The sequence below is a fragment of the Anguilla anguilla genome, chromosome 5 (assembly GCF_013347855.1).
Source record: "Anguilla anguilla isolate fAngAng1 chromosome 5, fAngAng1.pri, whole genome shotgun sequence".
NCBI classification, from domain to species: Eukaryota; Metazoa; Chordata; class Actinopteri; order Anguilliformes; family Anguillidae; genus Anguilla; species Anguilla anguilla.
Genome location: NC_049205.1, coordinates 12,731,412 through 12,752,829, shown reverse-complemented (window position 1 = coordinate 12,752,829; position 21,418 = coordinate 12,731,412). Strand labels below are relative to the sequence as shown.

The window sequence follows — 21,418 nt, the reverse complement described above, 5'->3', positions numbered from 1 at the left end:
TATTGATAAGAATGTCAGCCTCATACATGGAATCATCTGCTGGCTTTTTCTCTCTCTCTCCTCCTCCTCCTCCACCTCCTCTCTCTCTCTCTCTCTGTCTTTTTCTCTCTCGCTCTTGATATATACAGTGTGTATATATATATATATATATATATATATATATATATATATATATATAGGCTATATATATATATAGTGTGCATGTGAGTGTGTGTATACATATTTATATGCATATACAAACAGAGACAGAGCAGTGGAGAGGATGGAGTTCTTGGCTATAACAACATGCAAACTGAGCTGTCTTTGATCAGTGGGAGCATAACATATTTGGACTTATTACTTCCCTGCTGCTAACAGTAGCCTTCACTGCTGAGAGACAGTGTGTTCGGGTGTGAATGAACGCTGTCGTTGTTTGATCTCATGAAGGATGAGGGCCAATCTGAAATCTCAGCTTGGGTCAGAGCCCCTGCAGTGAGGCCCCACAGCATGGGAGGGGACAGCGGGAGGAGGAGAAGAAAGGAGGGATGAAGAAAGGGTAGAAGTGAGAAGATATAGCCCGATAGCATTGGGGAAAAAGATTTGCAGTGATATTTCCATCACTCTGACATTCTCTCTCCATAACCCGTCAAACCAGGTTTGCAGTATTTAAAAACACAATGAACCCAGTGGCCTACACAATCACCAGCCACATTGGTCAAGTCATCCTCATGTCCTTCATGTAGTGATACCTTTGCTCTGTGCAGAATGAGAATTGAAAGTAAAGATTTGTTTTGCTTTTACTTGTTTGCTTGCAAACGGGAGTGTACGGGCGGGACTGTTGCATGCAACAGTCCCGCTGTCTCCCCTGTGGTCTAATTAAAACCGCTCTCTCACACGGATTCCCACATTTTGTGTGTGGTTCTGTGTTCCAGCAACTGTATACAAATGAAAAAGGATCAATATATTCTGTTCTGTATCGTGGAGAGCCTGCTTAGTGTGTTTGTTGCTTGTGTGAGATGGGGAAGGGAAAATCTTTGCCTACTGGAGTTGGACTGAGGTCACAGTAGTGTTTTTCTAACGCGGAGAGGTGCTATGCTCTATCTTTCTCTCTCAGTCTTTTTTAAGAAGTGCTTTGTTTGTCACAGACCTGTGATCACAAAAAAAGGATTCACAAGCAGCAATCAGTGATGATTACACCTCTAGCCCCCGCCCCCCCTTACCACCTCCCCCTCCAGGTGAACATAACTTTTTCATTCTTCCTTCCCTGTTAGTGTCAACTCTCAAAACTCTCACCTCCTCTCTCCTCGCTGGTGCTCCTGCAATCTGTGCCACAGAACTGGGAGAATCTGCTCCCACGTCATCTGAGCTTTCCGCCATAACTCCATCTCTATGTGCCACCTGCTCGGAACCCCGAGATCTCCTTCACGGGGTGACCACGGCAACCTCCTGCCACCGCCAGCTTTTGGGAGTGAACCCCTGTCTCTCTTCATCACCCCCCCCCCCCACTCACCGCTCCTCCCCTCCCTCCTTCACTGATCTCTCTCCCCCCCGGTTTCCTCCTCTCTTCTCTCCCACGCTACCTGTGAGTCAGCCGTTCCCGCACCTCCCACCTCAGCCGTCTGCCTCCGACGGCGGAATCAGCCGGCGTGCTGTTCGAAGGCACCGCCCCGCTGACAGCCGGCGGTCGTCTGGGGCCGCCGGGCCGCGTTTCTACGGTCGGCGCTCTCCGCTTGTGCGGACCCGGCCCGATAGATGAGATGTTTAGTCAGAACGGGCCATTTGATGCTCGGTGATATGCGTGTTTACCAATGTCTACATCCCTGACTGATTCCGAAGTGCTACGTTAGCGGGAGAGCTGCGTCGCCGCTTCCTGTCCATGATATATCTCCCGTAACTGCAGAATTCTCTCACACAGAAAAACTCACGCATGGACGAAAGATGAGTTTTATGTAAATAGGGGCAGGTGAGTCTTCAGCTAGATTTGAATGACACATTTTTGCATCAAAATGATAGCTTTTACAGTAGCCTCCCCTTTTTAAAGGTTTCACATGGTACAGTAATATATCTTTTCATAATTAAGCTCTAAGATACTGCACGGTGATTGAATTCTTAATTGCTTTGTTCTTTATGGCTCAGTTTGACCTGATGTGAATCAATGTCAGATGAGAAATCATGAAACTGAAAAGACAGTCATTTCTTCACAGCTGAACTCACAGTGAAGCATATTTGACTTTATAAAGGGATCCTTTTCATTTTTGACTGCCATCTTGAAGCAATGAGCCATGGTCCAGTGGTGACACAGAGAGTGATGTATCAGTCAGAAAAAAATATACATGGAGTTGTCACTGAAGAGACATAGACATACCACTAGTGAGACTCTTCCCATGTACAGGAGGCTGAAATAGTTAAAAACCTGTGGGCGGCAAGGTTGCAAATGCAGTAAGAGGAGGCTTTTGTGTGAGTGTGCGCATGTGTGTGACCGTGGGAAGTGATGTCACTATGGTTACGAGTGAAAGACACATGTTCTAGGCCTAGACATGACTAAGAGGCTGTCTTTTCTCGTTTCAGGGATTTCAGAGATTGATTGAAAGAGGTTGTCTCTCTCTAATGCCAGAGCTCTGGGCTGGAGGGTCTTAGTGGTCACATGACATTTCAGCGAGCCGAATATATATATGCTTGCACTTAGCATCTGAGAGACCTAAGGAGTTTATTCATGGACTGTTTATTGTGTAGCTTGAACAACATAAATGTTCTTTTGAACATATCAAACTACTGTTATATATAGTTACATGTTATACTAAATGCAGTTTATACTTTGGAATATAGAGTTGGAACTCAATGAAAATAACTGTTGTAATGGGTAAAAAAAAAAAGTCAAAATATCAGTGTGATTCAAACAGAGGAATAAAAGATGCTTTTAACTTGCAGTTCAGGCCATGTTAGCACACTGGCACAAACTGCTGTTTAAATCACCCAATTGCGCACATATCGGTGCTCACGGCTGCAGCCACCCCTATCGGTTTGAGAGTGCTAACACACACGTGTTCTGCGATGCAGCACGTGGAGTTGCTGCCGCTGCTTATCACTTTTCGATTTGGTGAGTTGGGCTTGGGTCAGACTCATCATCTGCAGCTCGACAGGCGGAATTGCAGTCCTGGGGTGGTTGCTAGCGAGCAGTGACATGCAGTAAACCCGGCTGACTGATGCTATCCCGTCTCCGGGCAACGTTAGCGCCAGTTGCGCATTGCCCTGTAAGGCTGCCAAGCACAGCCGGCAGTGGCGCGGTCCGGATTTGATACCAGAACTCGGGGCCTATGCAATGCGTGAGAACAGTATGATCAGGATGAGCCATAGCAGGATCCACCCAGCAGCCACCAACTGCTTGCTATTTTACCAGAGTTTTGGCAAGTTAGTTATACTAGATGCCTTTAGAGCCTTTAAAATTGCTAACATTATTCACTGAAGACTCTTGATATGATTCAGGGGCTCTTGGGTGAAAGGCAGTGCTGTAGAGTGTTACGCGGGTGCAGTCGGTGCTTTGCCATTGCAGAAATGGAGCAGTTAACTGTGCAGTCTGGAGATAATATTTGGCTTTGCCAGCTTTTTACTGAACATTTCTCTTTTAATCTATATTACAGTTTCTGGAGGATATGTGAAGGCTATATTTATGACCCATTACAGGCATTTTACCAGGCACACTTTTCCAGAGCAACTTATGCAACGTTGCATTTTTGCGTAGCACAGCTGGACGTATACAGAAGCAATTCAGGCTAAGTACTTTGCTTACGGGTACAAGGGCAGTGTCATTCCTCGGACTCAAACTTGCTGTCAAGTTGTTATTGTTGAATTTAAAAAATGTGGGAAAGTTTGAATTCTGGAAACGTCCATTGCTTTGTGGGCTGTTCAGTTTAATTTTATGTGTGTGTGTGTGTGTGTGTTTGTAGAAAGTAAATCTTGAACAGTCAGCTCTAATGTCAAGGGAGATGCGAAAAGCTGACCACCAAAGCCATGGCAGGAAGTGACACATAACTGGCAGGATGCCACGTCTCTATGCTGGCCAATTATACAGTCTCTTGGCCTGTCTGGTGCAGGCCCTGCCCCTTAGCCTGTGACTGGAGCTTTCTTGTTTTAATGAGGGTGTGTATTATGCCAGTATGCTCTCTCAAATACCAGTAAATTTTAAATATGTTCTCTTTCTTTACTTCATCTCCTTCTCATCCTTCCAACTTTCTCCCCCTACCCCCCCCGCCCCCTCTCTCTCGCTCTCTCTCTCTCTGTCGCTCACTCTGTCCAGACATTTAATTACTGCCTTGGCCCAGCTGTTCTGTACTTGGCACAACTGTTGAGCTCTGTCTGAGAACATCCAAGAGGAGGAGTGCTAATATGCTCATTCTTTTTTTTTTTTTTTTTTTTTTACAAATAGAGCTAATATATACACCCCTAAAAGCTGCATATTTCCGACTGTATGTGACAGAATTAATTCAGAAATGTCCAGGATTGATTTTGTTAAAATTAACAGTTGTACCACAGGATTTGGGGACATTTGGGGAAGTTTTGTAATTAGTAATGTATAACTGGAATATTTATCCTCGATCCACGATAGTCTGAAAAAATGGTGCAATGATTTTTTGATTAATCGATCTTTTGGTGCAGAAGATTGAATAAAAACTCAATCATATGTGCACATTTAACTATATTGGAGCGCATTTAATTCTTTCACTTAAATTCTTATGTGCACCGCACAGCTTATTAGAATGTTTCAATATACTGGCCAACAGTATTAGATTAAATATGAGAGGATGTGGCTTACAAAATGCTAAAGACTTATTAAGGGCTCGGAAGTACTGAAAATTAAATTGCTAACATGCAAATTGCATAAAGCCGGCTAGATAATTGTATTAAGACAGCTACAGATACATTGCGTGCCAGGTACAGAATGTGTGTGGGATGTTTCTGAGATGAAATAGATTGATGTAATGAATATACTGTCTCTGGTGGGCTTGGTCTCAGAAATTCACCGTTCTGCCTTTCTCGACTTGGCTTTGAAAGTTGATGTGCATGTTTATCCAAATGTGAAGTTTCACTGGATTTTAGGTGCCGGGCATTGTGGTCCAGTGACAGGCGTGGCCACTGTATCGGGTGGTAAATGGATAAGAGAGGGAGAACACAAAAGCTGAAAAATAGGCTCTTTCGGGAAGCAGCTTGTGCCGAGCTAGCATCCTTTGATAGATGTGTTAAAGCAGTCTATTTTCTGTCAGGCCAGATGGGCCGTCATCCTGGCCTGACAGACTGACAGATCCGACTGCTAGTGAGTCTGTCATTGGGGAGAAGTTAACCGCAGACCCATTTTAAGATCTAACAAGGTTCCTTTGAATGCAAATGACTCTTTTCTGGTATGATTGCGGGACCCAATGTCCCCTTCCAAGCAGGGAACCTGTCCAGCTGTTTATTCAGAAAATTGAAGCAGGGAGGGGGTGGGGGAGGTACACGACCGAGGGAATGCAGACAATCGCAGCAGCTGGAAGCAATTCAAATATAAACGGAGGATTTTGCAGCTCCGAACCACACAATAGGCGTGTTTCTGAATGCCTGTCCCCATAAGGCAGAGCAAGCTGTGTCTTTATAGATGTCCTGACAAAGGGAAGAAGCAACACCTGGGCTGATTACCAGCCAGCCTCGGGTGTGCTTGCTTGTTTTTGAAGCCATTGCTGTCCATGGTCCTGCAGACCTCCCAGCCGCACAGCCTTATTTGTACCTCCAGATTCCTTCAGAAACTACAGCAGAAAAGATATTTGAAAATGAAAGTGTATGACCATCACAGTTAATGACTGTGCATCTCTGTGGTGGAACCTACAAATGTGGTACTTATCTTTGAGCTATTAAAATGATTATTATCTTTTTGTTGCATTTACAGGTACAGCCATTCCTTAGATAAAGAGCTCATGTTTGAGCAAAATCTTTGTGAAGGGTAAAAGGTCAGAATTTTGTGCAATTTACATTGAGGCTGACTTTTTGCTTTAAAAAATGTAATACTTAGTACCAGCGTTTCCACTTTTTTTCACTAATTGGATCTCTTGCTCTACTGAAGAGTAGAGCCTTTTCAGGGTTTCATTATCTCACAGTGTCATTAGCAGTCCTTCCCCCACCATAATCAAAAACCTTTAGAATACAAATCCTAAGTATTCACGTGAAATACATTTGGTGCAATATTCTTCATGTCAACGTTGCATATGTATTGAATTGAATGCATATGCACATGCACTGAATAGATTTTTGCATATGTATTGAATATGCATCCCTGCCCATAATAAGCGGGTATACTGTACATAATGGATGTATTAATATAACTTAATATTTAATGTATGAACAACACAAAAAAAGATTTACATTTATGAGAGTTGCAATTTTTAGACCTTTGAATAGTGAGTATGTCTAGTTTTATATCTTTTTTACAAAATATCTGTTTCGCATGAAGCTATTTATTATCAGTTCACATGTGCAAGACCAAAGGACCAATCTTATTGCAGCCTTTTTAAAATTCTAAAATTTTAAATTCTCAACCCCATTTCTGTTCAGTGGAGGCTTATAGCACTGTACAAACGCCTGCCTCGTTAACTCAATTAAATCACACAGACGTGCAGCGTTAATTAAAGTGGGGATGGTCACTTTCTGAACCCTGGTGAGTCACTAGCTGTTCCTCATGGTGTTAGCGCTTTTCATTCCCCAAATGAACAATCTTGATTGAAAGATTGTGAGGTTCAAGCAAACATCAGAAGGCTGGCCCCAATTTCATTTCTATTAAATACTGAAGGACTGGGAATGATAAGAACCAGCAAAATGGCCACCTACTGGCAGACTGAATTATGGCATCAAAGTGGATTAAAAGGCATCGCTTGACGCACGAGATATTGCTAGCCTAGATCTCAGTCCGCTTCTGAGAATAATTACTTGTAGGCATGGGGTCTCCGGTGGCTTGAATTCAGACTTTCACATGAATTAATTTGCTTGAGAGCTTCAAAGGCTTGCAAGTACAGTGGAAATAGGTTTAGGGAGAAAATAAAGGTCAAAGTCGGCACTGAAAGGATGCTGAAGACCATCATAAGTGCGTACAAATCTTCTTTTAGATACCTGGCCCCATATGACCTTTCAGACTCTTAATTACACAGCGTAAAGCTGACCTAAGGACTCGGCATCTGATGCTAAACTACTTAACGCTGCGTGGAGCTCTCTGGGTATTCGTCTTTTCAGGGGACTGGATACACAGAGAGCCCAGGTCCTGACTTCGGAAATGTACACGATGCACAAAATCAGCTGGAAGCCCTCCAACAGCGATGTTTCCATGCTGTTTGATGCCAGTGCCGTGATAATGGGCGATGTAGTCTGACCCTTCCGTGTTCTGCAGTGATGTTTATTCACTGTGCCTTTAATGAACTGGTGCTGCTGTGTGCTATACCCCAGTCCGCTGGAGACATCTGTCCGAATGGCGATCGAAAAAGAATTACTAAAGCTGCCTGTCGCAATGTATCGTACTGTAATGCCTAAGGCGAGGCTGCCCAAGCCTGTTCCTGGAGATCTACTATCCTGTAGGTTTTCATTTCAACCCTAAATGCTTCACCTGATTCTACTAAGAACTCCAGCTGTTGAATGAGGTGTGCTTTGTTAGGGCTGGAGTGAAAACCTGCAGGACAGTAGATCTCTAGAAATGGGGTTGGGCAGCCCTGGTCTAAGGTCTCTGTCGGATCCTGATCATGCTAGTACTGAGTGTGGTAGCCACCTGGGATGGGGTGTGATTGTAGCTTTGTCCAGGGTGGACGTGTTTCTGTCAGCAAGGCTCTCCTCACCCTTCAAAACTCTTCTGGTCTTTTGGATGTCTACATTCTGTCTGCTCCAGCGGTGCAGAAGGTGCAGTCTTTGACATTGCGACCGTGCTGGTCCGCTGCAGAGGTTGCCTGTTCTCTCTTGAATTAACTGAGGATGTTGCAATGATGGGCCTGGCCTAAATATCTGAGGAGCATCATCTGAACTGGTAAAGGAGTGAAAGAGGGAAATTTAATCTTGGTTATGAAAGATGCTTGCTCCTTTGTTCTGTCAGACCATGGTTATGAGAGTGGTAGACCTATGTAAGAATTCAGGACTAATGAAACAAGGAATGTAATAAAAGGACAGGGATGCAACTCAAGGGAAGCCTGTTGTTCACATGGCATTACTACAAACTCAAAACCTTTTCATTCAAAACAATCTCAAAATTGTTACGTTGGATATGTTTCTGAAACTGTTAAGCTTGACATTTTTTCCCTGCTGAGAAATAACATTCCTTCTCCTTCTACCATTACAAAAGAATTTGGTATGCCGCATTGGGCAATTAATAACAGCGGATAAGGATCTCCTATAAACTGTCTCCATTTTTGCTTTAATGGCACAGCACATTGCACTGCAGTTGCTTTCGCTCTCTCTCTATTTTCTCCAAAGCTGAGCTATTTTTAACAATACCAAATAAAGTAAAAAAAAAAAAGATGGCCCAATCTGTGCTTTCAGTGCAGTGCTGAAGACCAAAAGGAATAATGAGGAGAGGTCCATTTCTCATAGCAGGTGTTAGATTATTGAAACATTGCTGTCAGACAGATGAGAGCAATGGGATCTATATTTATCTGCACTCTTAACTGGTGTCAATCTGTTCCTCTCCTTCAGCATGAAGCAGAGAGCTGACGGCAAAGCACCAGCAGAGGGCAGCACCGAGTGACGAGAACACGACCCCCCCTTCCCCTCACCCCTGTGCGTACGTGTGGGAGGGGTCCTCAGATTCTACGCGGGGGTCCACAGAGAGGGCAGGCGACTGGTCATGCGGGCCACGCCCTCCGTCTCCCCAGGCCCCGCCTAGCGAACCGGCCCCGCCCCCCTCGCTTTCCGCCATGCCGGGCGCCGCCCGCAGCTCGAGGAGCGCGCTGACCCGCCGGCGCGGCCGCGGCGGAGCGTGAAGGCCGCCGGCGTGGCGGAATGGCCTCCCTGGACCTGCCCTACCGCTGTCCTCGCTGCGGGGAGCACAAGCGCTTCCGAAGCCTCTCCTCCCTCCGGGCGCACCTGGAGTACAACCACACCTACGAGACCCTCTACGTGCTGTCCAAGTCCAACAGCGTCTGCGACGGGGCCCTGGTCCCCCTGGTGACCGAGCGGCCCCTGCTGACCGCGGCGGGCGGGGGGCGCGACCCCGCCGAGCAGCATCGCGCCCGGGACCAGCGCTTCCCCTACGACCTGCCCTGCGCGGAGGACCTGGGCCTGACGGCGGCCGCCGCCCGCTGCATCCCCAATGTGGAGATCCCCCTGAGCGAGATCTTCATCAAGAAAGGCATGGCCTCCGCCAACACCCCCAACCCCGGCACCGCCGTGGCCGTGGCCGCCAACGTGGCCGCCAGCGCCGTGGAGGCCGCCTACGAGGAGGGCCTGGCCCGGCTCAAGGTGCGGGCCTTCGAGAAGCTGGAGCTGGACGAGCGGCTGGAGAAGCTCTCCGAGGAGGTGGAGCAGAAGATCGCGGCGCGGGTGGGGCGCCTGCAGGTGGAGCTGGAGCGGAAGAGCTCCGAGCTGGAGAAGGCCAAGCAGGAGAGCGTCCGCCTCAGCCAGGAGAAGCAGGACCTGGAAGACAAGGCCTCCGAGCTCTCCAGGCAGGTGGACGTCTCCGTGGAGATGCTGGCCACCCTCAAACAGGACCTGGTCAACAAGGAGCAGGAGCTGACCCACAAGCAGCAGTGAGTACCATATGCTCCATCCAAATAAACAAAACAAATACTCCCTTTAGGTTAGGTTACTATTTTTCATTACAGGCCTTTAGGATACAAACACATCACCTATGGTATTGTCTTGGGGAGTCATGATTGAGGGATTTTATTTCTGGTAATCTCTATGAGAGGACTAAGAGGCTGTTTTAACAAAGTTTGAGTTTAATGTGTCATCTGATAGAATAGAATAGAATAAGATAGAATATCCCACATCACTATGGCCAATCCTGCACCAAGGACAGACAGCCTGTGCTAGCAGTGACATTTAATTTGTGCTTCCTGCTCATTGGACCTGCATTTCAATTGCCACTCAATCAATTATTTGTCTGCGGAAGCTGTTTGATTTGATTTTAGAATGGCTGATTCCATTTTAAATAGCCCAAATTCCATTTACAAAGAATGTGTAATTTGTGATTGATGTGCAATTGTGCGTGTGTGCGTGCATGCATGCATGCATGCGCGTGTGTGTGTGTGTGTGTGTGTGTGTGTGTTTGTGCATGCATGCATGCATGTGTGTGTGTGTGTGTATGTGCATGTGTGTGTGTGATTGGTCATCTCTGTTGTACTGCATCACTGCACACAGCCCCTGTAGAGAGGCCCCTCTGCACTGTGTCAGAAAGCACAGAGTTGTGACCCCGCCCTCCTCTATCCTTCTCACATGACCCATGCTGCTCCCCAGCATTCCTTGGCCAGATGTCTGCCCCCGGTCCGGCCCTCTCTCTCTAACTCAGTCTGCACCCACAATTCCCTGTTTGGACAAGAACATCTGGCCTGATATGCTGCAACCTTTACATGCAATTAGATAAAAGGTTTACATCTAATAAGTGATACATTTGTGGATAATATATTTTGAATTCTTTTTTTGGTATTATATAATATATTCACACTTTGATTTTCTGATTTTTAGAATGGCAGCGGGGGGTTTCTCTTGTCTAAGTGTGAGTGGGATGACTTCCTCATGGGGAATGATGTAGTCTTCCTCCTGCTGGTAGACCGTATGCCATGAAGCATACTGCGCTTGTGTTCTGTCCTCACTTGGTTGCCCAGCATCCTATTAAGTGACTACATTGCATGGTTTGGATATGCATAAGTGACAGCAAAGTGCTTTATTCTCAACTTCAATGAAATCTCCTCTTTTAACCAATGAGGTCTGTGTCTTTTGTGTGCGAAAACGCCACTAGCATGGTTGGCTTTCATGTTTCTGATGAATTTCTTTATTCGAAGGTTGAAAGAGAGCTGCCCTCAACAAAAATGTTTGCTCAATTGGGCTACCTCTAGTCAGCTTTTGGTAGAATGAATGGACAAGATAGTTGCCTGAAAACTGGGCCAATTTGAGCACGTATTTTGAAGAGAACAGTACAGTCATTAGATTAACTGTACACAAGACATGTGGGTAAAGCTAGCCTTTGGTAAAGAAAAACAGCAATGAATGAATGACCAGAGGTGAATGTTAACTTGAACCCAACCTTAATGATTAACAGAAAAAAGAGAGAACATTGTTTTCAGGGTGTTTTCTTAGATTAGTTTGGATTCAGTTAACCCAGAGATTTAAAAAAAATAAAAAATCCAAACATACTGTGGCCAATTGTACAGTAAATCGTTAAAATGAACTCAGTCATAGTGATTTTCTCTATTTTAGTTGTATTTCTTTTTAGCTTCATTTCAAGTGATGTTTGAAGTTAGTTTTACCATTGTGTGTTGACCATTTGACTCCATTAGTGGATTTTGTTGATAGGGGCAGTGTCTAGTCTGAGGTGGGGGAGGGAGGGGGGGTGGGGGGGGTGGCGGTGGGCAGTTTTACTCTGCCTGGGCTGCAATTCTCTACAGGAAACCTTGAAATGGATAGAAATATGAATGTATCATTTGCAATCTAGCAAAATGTGAAAAATGAGGGTATGAAGACTTTTGCAAGGTGCTGTATGTTTATGTTATTTCAAGGATTTTTCTTCTTTTTTTGGTGGCATGCTGCATTATGAATGATCAACTTCTTGGAAAGAGCAGGACAGAAAAATTATAGTGTTAATAGCTAACAGAGATTTGTCATAACAGTTAGCCTTTTGTGGGATAAAGTGTTTGGAATGGTGCCCGCAGCCCTGGCTTGCTACCTTGTCCCTGATACTGCAAGCTCCTTTATTCCCCCAAGCCATGATGCCGCATCTGTTGATCTGACAGTGAAAACAAAGTTTGAAATGGATGTGCTGACCTCCTCTTGGCCCTGGCGCTGTTGTTTTTATTTCTTCTTATCTAGGATTTTATTAGGATCTTCTTATCTAGGATTTTATTAGGATCTTCTTATCTAGGATTTTTTTTAGGATCTCTGGTGAAGGTTGGCACCCGTATCTTGAGACAATACTAGGCCAAGGTCATTAGCGTAATTATATTTGCGATCCTAAAGCTGCACTGGACAAGTTGCTTTAAACTGACCTCTCTAACATAGAGACTTCGGTAGGCAAGGCCAAAATTACAGCTGCATGAGATTTGGAAAGCATGGAAAGGACGTTTCCTGTTTAAAAACTGATGGCGCGTCTCTACAGCAACATTCCCTGAGACTGGGATAGACGTTGCCAGGTGAACTGCGTTTGCTTTGAATGCAGTGCATGAAGTAAATTGCGGACACAGATGGTAAAGCATGATAACAAGTGGTCACTGTGTTTATTGGTCACATTTCCTGAGTATGTGATTGGTCCTTTGGTCTGACTCCATATGAGCGGAGACAGTGAAGAACCTTGGGCTGAGGCATGATGGGAAGTATGTAGGCTTATTGTGTTAGACTGCTTTTGTTTGCTTTTCATTTGCTTTTGTTTCCATGACAAAATGAGTCATTGTATCAAGCTTTTAAAGAGTTAAAAGTGATATCATGGTATTTATATGTATATTAATTTTTATAGAGTTGTTATATTTCTAACTCTTTGTAGTGTTTTTTTTTAAGGCATAGCACTGCTCAGGGCAGGGGAAATGCTATAAAATAGTAATAAAGTTGACGTAATAAAAACAACATAATAAAACAGTGAACAAAGATGAATACACAATGAAAAAAGCAACAGTACATAGGAGCACGAAAGACTGCTAACCTGAGATGGGCCTGACAATAAATACATATTATATATTGCTTAATTGAAGTTACCAGCCCGCACAGCAATATGCCTGAGTGTAATAGGAATATTTGAGGTGTATGGCCAGGGAGCATAATAGCTGAGCTTAAATTTGTTGAAAAACTTGATTACTTCTCAAGCTATGAAAACCCTCATTGTTAGAAAGCAGTCTTAAATTGCTTTTTTTCCCCAGGCCCATTAAACTTTTCGATTCCAGGACAGCAACAAAAGGATGCAACATAACTGAAAGGCTGCTCCTGGAGAAATTAAGCATGCTTTGTCCATTTCTCACAAGGATATACATTTCGCCCTGACAGGCTGTTAGAGTTTAGTTTAGATTAGAGCCAATGGCTTTTTTGTCTTTCAGCAAAGACACTCAATGCTAATAAGCTACACTGTGCACAGTCATTACTAGGTTGCAAGCTGCAAGCTGCGGGCTGCAGGCGCATGGCACCAGGTCCTGGTGCATACAGGTGGTAATGCAGCCTGTTGGATTCAATGTTGCCAGATGCCTGCGATTTTCCTCATGAAAAAAACAACATTTTACATTCACTTGCATGCAACTACCCTCCCTACATTTCCCAGATATCCCTGGTCTGGCATCCCTGGTGTACTGAATGAGATCCTCCTCTCATGAGACAGCTCCTATTAATGTACGGCCTCTCTCCCTCTCCAAGGGTAATGCATGCATAATATGCAGCACTGTACTGTCCTCGGGCCAGGTGTCAGAATGTGCTTTCACTTTGCCCTCTGTTCTCATTGTCAATCAGGTATTCGTGGATGTGCCTTCTGGAAATCTCCATTACACGTACAATATTTTTGACAAATAATTTCATTTTCTCACTTTGGCACACCTCTTAGTGAATTTGCATTGTTTGTGCATATGTGTTCAGCCCATTGTGTTGCAAATTTGTATGAAATGTGCTCTATTAAAAAGGCCTGATTTATTGATTGATTCATTGATTTGTATTTAAGTTGTATTAATCCTTTGAGGTGTGAGATCACAAATATATGATTAGAATGTTCTTAACTGAACATTCTAATGCTGATGTAACAATCACTACGGTTATTAAAAGAGATTTTATAGAACACTGACTGACAAATAAAAAGCCTACTCTTCAAAGGGTTAAGGCAGGCAGGCCTGTCTGGGTTTACCCACATTCCTAGGTGAAGAGAAGGGAATGTATGGCACCGGCTGGCAGGTTTGCAGTGGGGTTTTCTTGTCTTCCGGGTCGTGAATATAAAGCGCAGCTGTTTGACAGAGGGGGGAATAAAGAGCACCGTCAGGGCCTTGTTCAGCTGCCTGCTGAACAGAGCCAACAGACGCAGCAGGCTGGTCCATGTTGCGAGATTTATTCCGTGAAGGATGAGTGAGGAGAGGGGGGCGGCAGTGGAACGGCGAAGAGAGACCATTATATCAACACGTAATGAAACCTCCCCCACCCTGAACGCAGAGCGAATGGGAAGCCGTTTCTCTTCTGGTATCGCCCCTCTCTCGCAAGGCTCGATCGCTGTGAGGAGACCGGCAGCTGCCGCAAAAAAAAAAGAGAACCGTGTTAAAGCCTTCCCACAATGCATCAGTCACGCAACCGAGGGTCATCTTCCCGCCAATTGCCAATTACATCCAGAGGATGGAATTGCCATGGTGACCGCTTACTGGAGGACAGGGTGTTAGCTTACCTTGAGCTTATGCTACAGTGTTCCGTGCCTCGATACAGGAGATCAGACTGATGAGGAAGTGGAGCACATTTGGCTAGCGGGGATTTATGGGCGTTGCCTTGTCCCGCCCCCTGGATCGCTGTGATTGGGTTGATGTGTAGGCCTTTGAAGACTTAAGGCTTCGAAGAGCACAGAGAACCTGTCAATCGCTTGTATAGAAACACCCCTTGGATTCTTTGTGTGCCGCTAAGTTGGCGCTAGCCCCGGCTTATTGGACTTTCATTCCAGACCATTCGTCATATGCGCGGCACCACGTCTGTCTGGTGGCCAGCTACTCGAGCGGGACCAGAGAAGGGGTTGAGCTGCGATTGGACGGGAGTCAAGTTGTCATGGCGCCAGCTGTGGCATGGCTTTCCCACTCTTTTGTTGGGGCCGTAGCTTTGTAGCTGAGGTTTGCTGCGAGTCGCCACTTTTATCTGCCCTATTCATCTCTCCGCCGGATGTTAGCCGTCGCCATGGAAACACTCGAACACTTATCTAGATATAATCGCACGCTTCACTTTCTCTCCCCAACATCAAAATTGGTTGAGCGGTTCACAGTCTGATTAGCATGCACCTTTTCCCTCTACCTTATTTAAAATAAAAAGGCTCAAAAACGAACGCTGTGCTGCAGGCAGACACTGATCCCCGGCTGATCCTGAACTTTGGCTCTCTAGTATATGCAAGCTTTACTTTCTTCGCAAGCAACGTTCGACACAATGGGCAGAATTTTCCAGTTGCCAAATGCAAACGGTTTCCATTGTCAACCTAGCTCATGAAATGACTGTGACATGTGACATGTCATCTGAGCAGTGATAATTTGAAAGGATTTATGGAGTCTCCTGCATCAAGACTACCAGTAAAACAATGAACAGTGTCAAGTGCAAGGGGCACAGTGGACCACAGTGTAACACTAATTACATATGCAGCATGATGATCTCATGAGAAACTAGAACGGGAACTTTTGTATTGTGGTTCACTTCTCAAGAGATGTTCTAGTAGCCCACAAATCCCATAGGCAATTATTTTACCTAGTTTCATCAAATCAATCCATACATTTTTTAGCAGTTAGTTCAGACAGAAAATATGATGAGTGCATAATCTATACCCCATCTGCTGACAAATAGAGTTAATTGAAGCCCATGCCAAGAGTGTATAAATCAATATTGTAACATTAGTGCATGCCCCACTTCCCCAGGCTACTTTTCTATGTCATTTTCTCTCTTTTTTCAGGAAATATAACCATGCCGTGTGCTCCAGTCACATGTACTTGTTGACTGTGCAGTTTCATTGTTCTGCTTTGTTGGGTTGCAATTGCAGATGCCTCAGAAGTGATCGTGTGTGCCCTCAATGGGTAACCTGTGAGGGAGATTAACCCACAGGGGACACGTTTGGCATAATTAATTTACCCTTGCTTGCTTGCTTAATTAATTTTTAAACTTAATGGGTCATTAAGTACTGTACATTACACCTTTAGTGTTTTTGGGGAAAATGCCCGTAAGGCACATATAACAGAAAGAATGTGGGGTGCGTTGTGAAGGAAGTAAGGGATCAGGCAGAATACATTCTAGAATGTTTTTAATTGGTTCATTTGATTTGCTGGGGGATTTGAATTAGAGATTTATATATTTTTTAAAAGCTAGTAATGCACATTTGGGTGCTGATGCTTTGAAACAGAATCTATGAGCGCAGGAGCATATTGAGTGGCTAGCTAGCCACGTTGCTCTTATCCCAGACTGTGCCCCGGACCTCACCACCCCTCTCTCTTTCTCTTCTCTCCTTTCCTTCTCCTCCTCTCATCCTTATGTTCATTGCAGATTGGGCTCTAATCCTTTTCACCCTCTCTCGCTCTTACTCTCCCTGTCTTTTTCTCATTCCTTCTTTCCTTCTCCTTCTAATCCTGCTCATTACAGATGGAGCCCTTTTTCTTTCCACTTCTTACTGTCTTTCTTACCTTTCTTGTTCGTCCTCTCATCCGTTTGTCAGATTTGCAGTCTGTCTTAATCTCTCCCTCTTTCTCTCTCTAATGCTGGCCTTACACTTGACAATATTTTAAGTGATTTCACGCTCTTAGAAGTCGTAGTAAAATCTTGCCAGTCTTACCCTCAGTCGGTTCATGCAACCACTCACTGTTTTTGTACTGAACACTATGCGGAGATCCTTGAGTTACAGCATTACCTGAATCTGTGCTGAACACAGCACATAGATCCATGTTTCATTAACAGCTATGCCTGAATCTGTGCTGAACACAGCACATAGATCCATGTCTCATTAACAGCTATGCCTGGATCTGTACTGAACACAGAGCAGAAATCTCATATTGGCTCTGCCTGTTTTTGTATATTGAACGTAAACCACCGCATGCTCCTGTGCCCTATGGCTGCCAGTAGGGGAAAACGGGAATTTAATTGGGTGCCGGAGGTTACCGGGGAGCAAATTATAATTCATGATGCACCACAGTAAGTCAGCAAGGTGGGATGTGTGGAAAATGGTGATGTGCTCCTGCTGATAGGCCGACGGTTAATGGAGCGCGTGTAGACACATCAGAACCGATGTAACAAGGAGAACATGGACTGTGTGAGAATAGAGAAATGAGCTTAATCCTGTTTAATTCCTACTCTTCTGATGTCTCCTTCTAATTTAATTTGTTGTGTTGGTGTTTATTTATTTATTTATTTATTTTTATTTATTGTTTCATCTAATTACATAGCAGGTACCCAGGGAAATGGAATATGCTTACAGGGTATCTTTTCCCGATTACATCGTGCCAACAAATAATTGGATGTCTAATAAATCCCTGAGTGTCATGCACATCACACGTGAATACGCTAACGCTTTCTGTATGCGCTTCTACAAATATTACAATTAGTGATATCCTTAAACCTGTGCATAGCCAATATTTTGACATGTACGCTTGGACATGGAGCAAGGCGTGCCTGCATCATTGTAATTATGTTGGTCGCACTGCGCCTTGCAGTCATTTCCAAGATAAACATTTCATTGCATCACACTAATGCATCGTCTTATTCATGTTTTCACTTGTATGTTATTCGGTGCTAGGCTTTCCCTGCACTACAATGTTAGGCCAAGTTTTTCACATACATGCTTCTTCTACCATTATGCATCTTTATACTGTAGGTCCGCACTGATAGTGGGGGATGGTGTGCATGTGGATCTTTCCTACTTATAAATAGTCTGCCTACGCTACATTTATTTTCTTTGATATTCACACTTGCGGAGCTTTCCGGGGGACTGAAAATTCATGAATAAATTATGATGGCAAACTCTAGAATGTACTGTTTAGAAACAGAAAGCCATTTTACTATGCCTTGAAGGATATAATCTGAGAACGCTTTTCCTTAATACACTGACAGGTCCTTACGGGAAGGGTTTTTTGCTGGAGATTTTAGAAAATATAGAATTAGTATTTTGATGTCCCTTTTCAGAAGTGCTTAAGCAAATGCCAGAACAAACTACCGCAAGTCTGCAGTATCAGTGCGAGAGAGCCTATATACTATACAGTAGCTATAGTGTCATTCATGCGTGCTTGCAATGCAGAGTGTTGTGTGTTTGTGGAGGTTTCTGGAAGGCAAAAAAGCTAAATAAATGCTTCTCTCCACGCTTAGGGTTCTATAACACATCTAATTGTACATCATCTGTTTTGGTCGTTTAGTACAGGCAGTGTGACAGGCATGTGGAACGTTGCCTTAACAAGCCTATTTGCATTAGTCCAATCAGACATCTGGAACTATGCAGACCCAGGGGGAGACCTGTAGCAGTGTTGACAGTCGCGTGGAATCACACGGAGCTAATTAAATAATGTGCAGTCGCACTCTTCACTGCTCACCTCAACGCAACTCAAGCGGTATTAGGAGTTACTGTAAAAATAAGAGCTCGGTCAATGGTGTGACTGCCTTTGAGGTGACAGTCCCAGCTCAGTGGCCAAGCTTGGAAATCGGACTTTGGGGATGAGCTGGTACCTTGTGTGAACCAAGTATGTACACAAACAGATATTGACCCTGTCACTGAATTGCAACAGATACTGACCTTGTTGCTGAATTTAAAAAATGCACCCTAACTGGCTGTGACCTCAAATATATTGCAAACTGTCATTTTTGTAATTTCATATTCAAATGTGCACTAAGTATAGATAGAAATGTCAGTTATTGATATATTTTGTTTAGGTGGAGTATAATTTGGCACACATTAAAATAGTATTTCTTAAATTCTGAACTAGTTAGGCTGGACCCCTACTCCCTCGGATTGGACTGAAAATGCTCTCTGCTTTCAGTCCAGTGTCTGTTGCTACATTTGTCTAAGGTGCCCACTGTCCAAAGTGCTTACACACGGGCTGATGACAGTTGGAGAGGAGCCATCTTGATAATGCTGCGTCATCTCTTCCCCCCTGGGGAAGAATGCATTTAAGTCTAATCTTTTTTTAGCTTATCGTTGTCCCCTGGGGTGAAGCAATGCTGGTATAATTGAAGGGCTTTTTCATCAGTATAGACATCCTGTCCTTCTTTCCTTTTCCCTGATTAATGCTGTGGTTCAGCCACGGCTACTCCAGTGCCGTCATACTCTTCCAACACAGGTTATTGTGTTCATGCTCTGGGAATTATTCACTCGTTAGTAATGTAGACATTGAAAACACTTCTGTTTTAGTCACCCAGGGAGGGAGAGTTTCCCTTGGCAGGGTGCCCTTGCCTCATTGTTTAGTAGAGACTTCTCCTGGTTGATCTGGCTCCTGCAGTCTTCCTTCTGGGACTGTAGCCGTGCAGCTTATCTGATGGATTGTGAGCAAAAAGCTGCATGCTGCATGCGTTTCTAAGGATGCAGGTGCTACCGTGCTCTTTCTGGAAACTGATGGATGAGGTTGCAGTGATGGCACAGGTGTGCTGTACAGTTACGACAGTTCTCCAAATCATGGAGAAAACAAAAATAGAATTAGAAATGTAAAGAAAAATACTACCTCCACCTACTTCTCCTTTGTCTTTGTCCTGAAACTCCACTGTCCACTGAAATACAGTACGAATCTGTGAAACCATTAATTGTATTCATGGCAGATTCATCTCAGTGCAAACAAACGTTCGATCTGTAATTATTGGACTGACATTACCGAAGAAAAGAGACCCAGTGACTTCTGCGGTGTCCATGAGGAATGAACGCTTTGTGGATCTGGGCCACACACTGTCATCCCTCAAACCAGGCCCATCCAGCATGAGCGGGCCTGCAGTAACTGCAGCCCTCCTTGGTGGCTGCTCTTTTGTGTATTTCTCTCAATACCACTGTATGCAGTTTATGAATACATAAACCCTCCCTGCTCTCTCATCAAGACTATGTGCAGTCAGAGTGGTACGCAGCGAAGTGTATTGTTTTATGGACGCGCGTTTGATTCTACATTCATTTCTCCGGGGACTTATGAAACAAAACGAAGTGCTTTTGATTCAGTCGCTGCTATAGACTGCAGCCTGGTTTCTGTGCCGCAAAAGACAGACAAAGTAAAAATGTTACTGTTCCTTTGACGTTTTATGTGAGGGTTTTTCATCTCAACTGAATAAGAGCAGACCGGGCTCGCAAACTTTCAGAATATAAACTTCTTTCGCTAGTCTATGATAAGGCAGAGGCAGAAAAGGAAAAAAAACAAATCGGTCCACAGACTGAGGCTCGACCTGACCCGTTATGCTGAGACGGTATGTGGTACTTTATTCTGGTTTGGCTCTCTGGGAATCCCGCTGAGATGCCACTGACCGGCTGTGCATTGCGACAGAGAGCGAAATAAAGCAGAACTGGCTGTTGCTCTGAAGCTATCGCTCTGGTGCTGGCTATTGCTCTAAAGCCAGGCTATTGCTCTCATGCTGAAGCCCTAGATCAGGGAAACAGAGCTTATATGCGGGCCTTTGTGAGCTGCTGGATGCCAGCTCATTTAGTTGTGTGTTTTCAGAAGCTGGGGGAGCTGGTAATCGGTTTGGTATTTGGAACTCGTATGCCTGTGGGTTCATTAGCTTTTTCTTCAGTCTAGTCATGCTATGAGTGAGAAAGGTATAGTGAATTGCAACGAAAGCAGTAATAATATAATTGTATGTTTTTCTTTCTTCTGAAGAACAGTTGTCGATCTCTGAAATATGTAACCCTGAGTTAGATTTGATAAACGTGCTCCGTAATTGTGCAAATCGCTCTGCGTGATTGTTTGGTAACCCCGCAAGCTTTCATTTTGCCTCTTCAACTGAACATCTGTTTCATCTTGGAGCGTCTCGTCACGCAACTCTTTGCGTAAATACATGGAGACCCGACTTTGAAAAAAGGAAAAAAATGAATCCTGTATGAAGGAGGAAAGAGTAATACAGAATTCTTGTCTGAAGCAGGGAATTATGGGTGTATCTATAGGTTGTCTTTTCCTCAGGGCTGTCTGCCCAGTCATAGCCTTGGCCAGGAGCACTCTGCAAGAGAGACAGTGAGAGAAGGAGAGAATGGGAGAGAGAAAATGACTGGAGGGTTGTGAATGCATTTTAAGTGTTATACCTGCAAGGTGTGTGTGTGTGTGCATGTGCACGTGTGCGCTCCTTGAAAGAGGCACTGCAAATTAAGAGACAGAGAAAGGACGATGAGAGGGGGATGGAATTAACAAAGAGAACATATTTTAGAATAATTTCTTGTACTGATATTTGAAAGTCAAATCCGAAAATGCTAATACTTGTTTAAGAATGTAATACTGTGTGTAGAAATACATTGAAAAATAAATGCTATTATCATGGTTTATTTATAAGCCACGGAAATAACAAACATGCTTATATTTGGTCATGCCTCCCCTTCACCTTGTCCCATCTCCTTAGCAAACATGAACCCAATTCTTCCCACTCGGCAAACACCCACCTAATCTTT

General features: G+C 44.3%; 1 protein-coding gene across 2 annotated transcripts in view; it reads left to right on the top strand.

The window, feature by feature from the left end:
* Positions 1-21,418, top strand: part of fbxo41 (F-box protein 41) — a 60,790-nt gene that overhangs the window by 9,291 nt on the left and 30,081 nt on the right. For both annotated transcript variants that reach the window (XM_035419144.1, XM_035419146.1), the window contains exon 2: positions 8,668-9,719. In XM_035419144.1, the coding sequence (XP_035275035.1) occupies positions 8,974-9,719 (746 nt within the window). In that variant the 5' untranslated portion in view covers positions 8,668-8,973. The remainder of the gene's footprint in view (positions 1-8,667; positions 9,720-21,418) is intronic.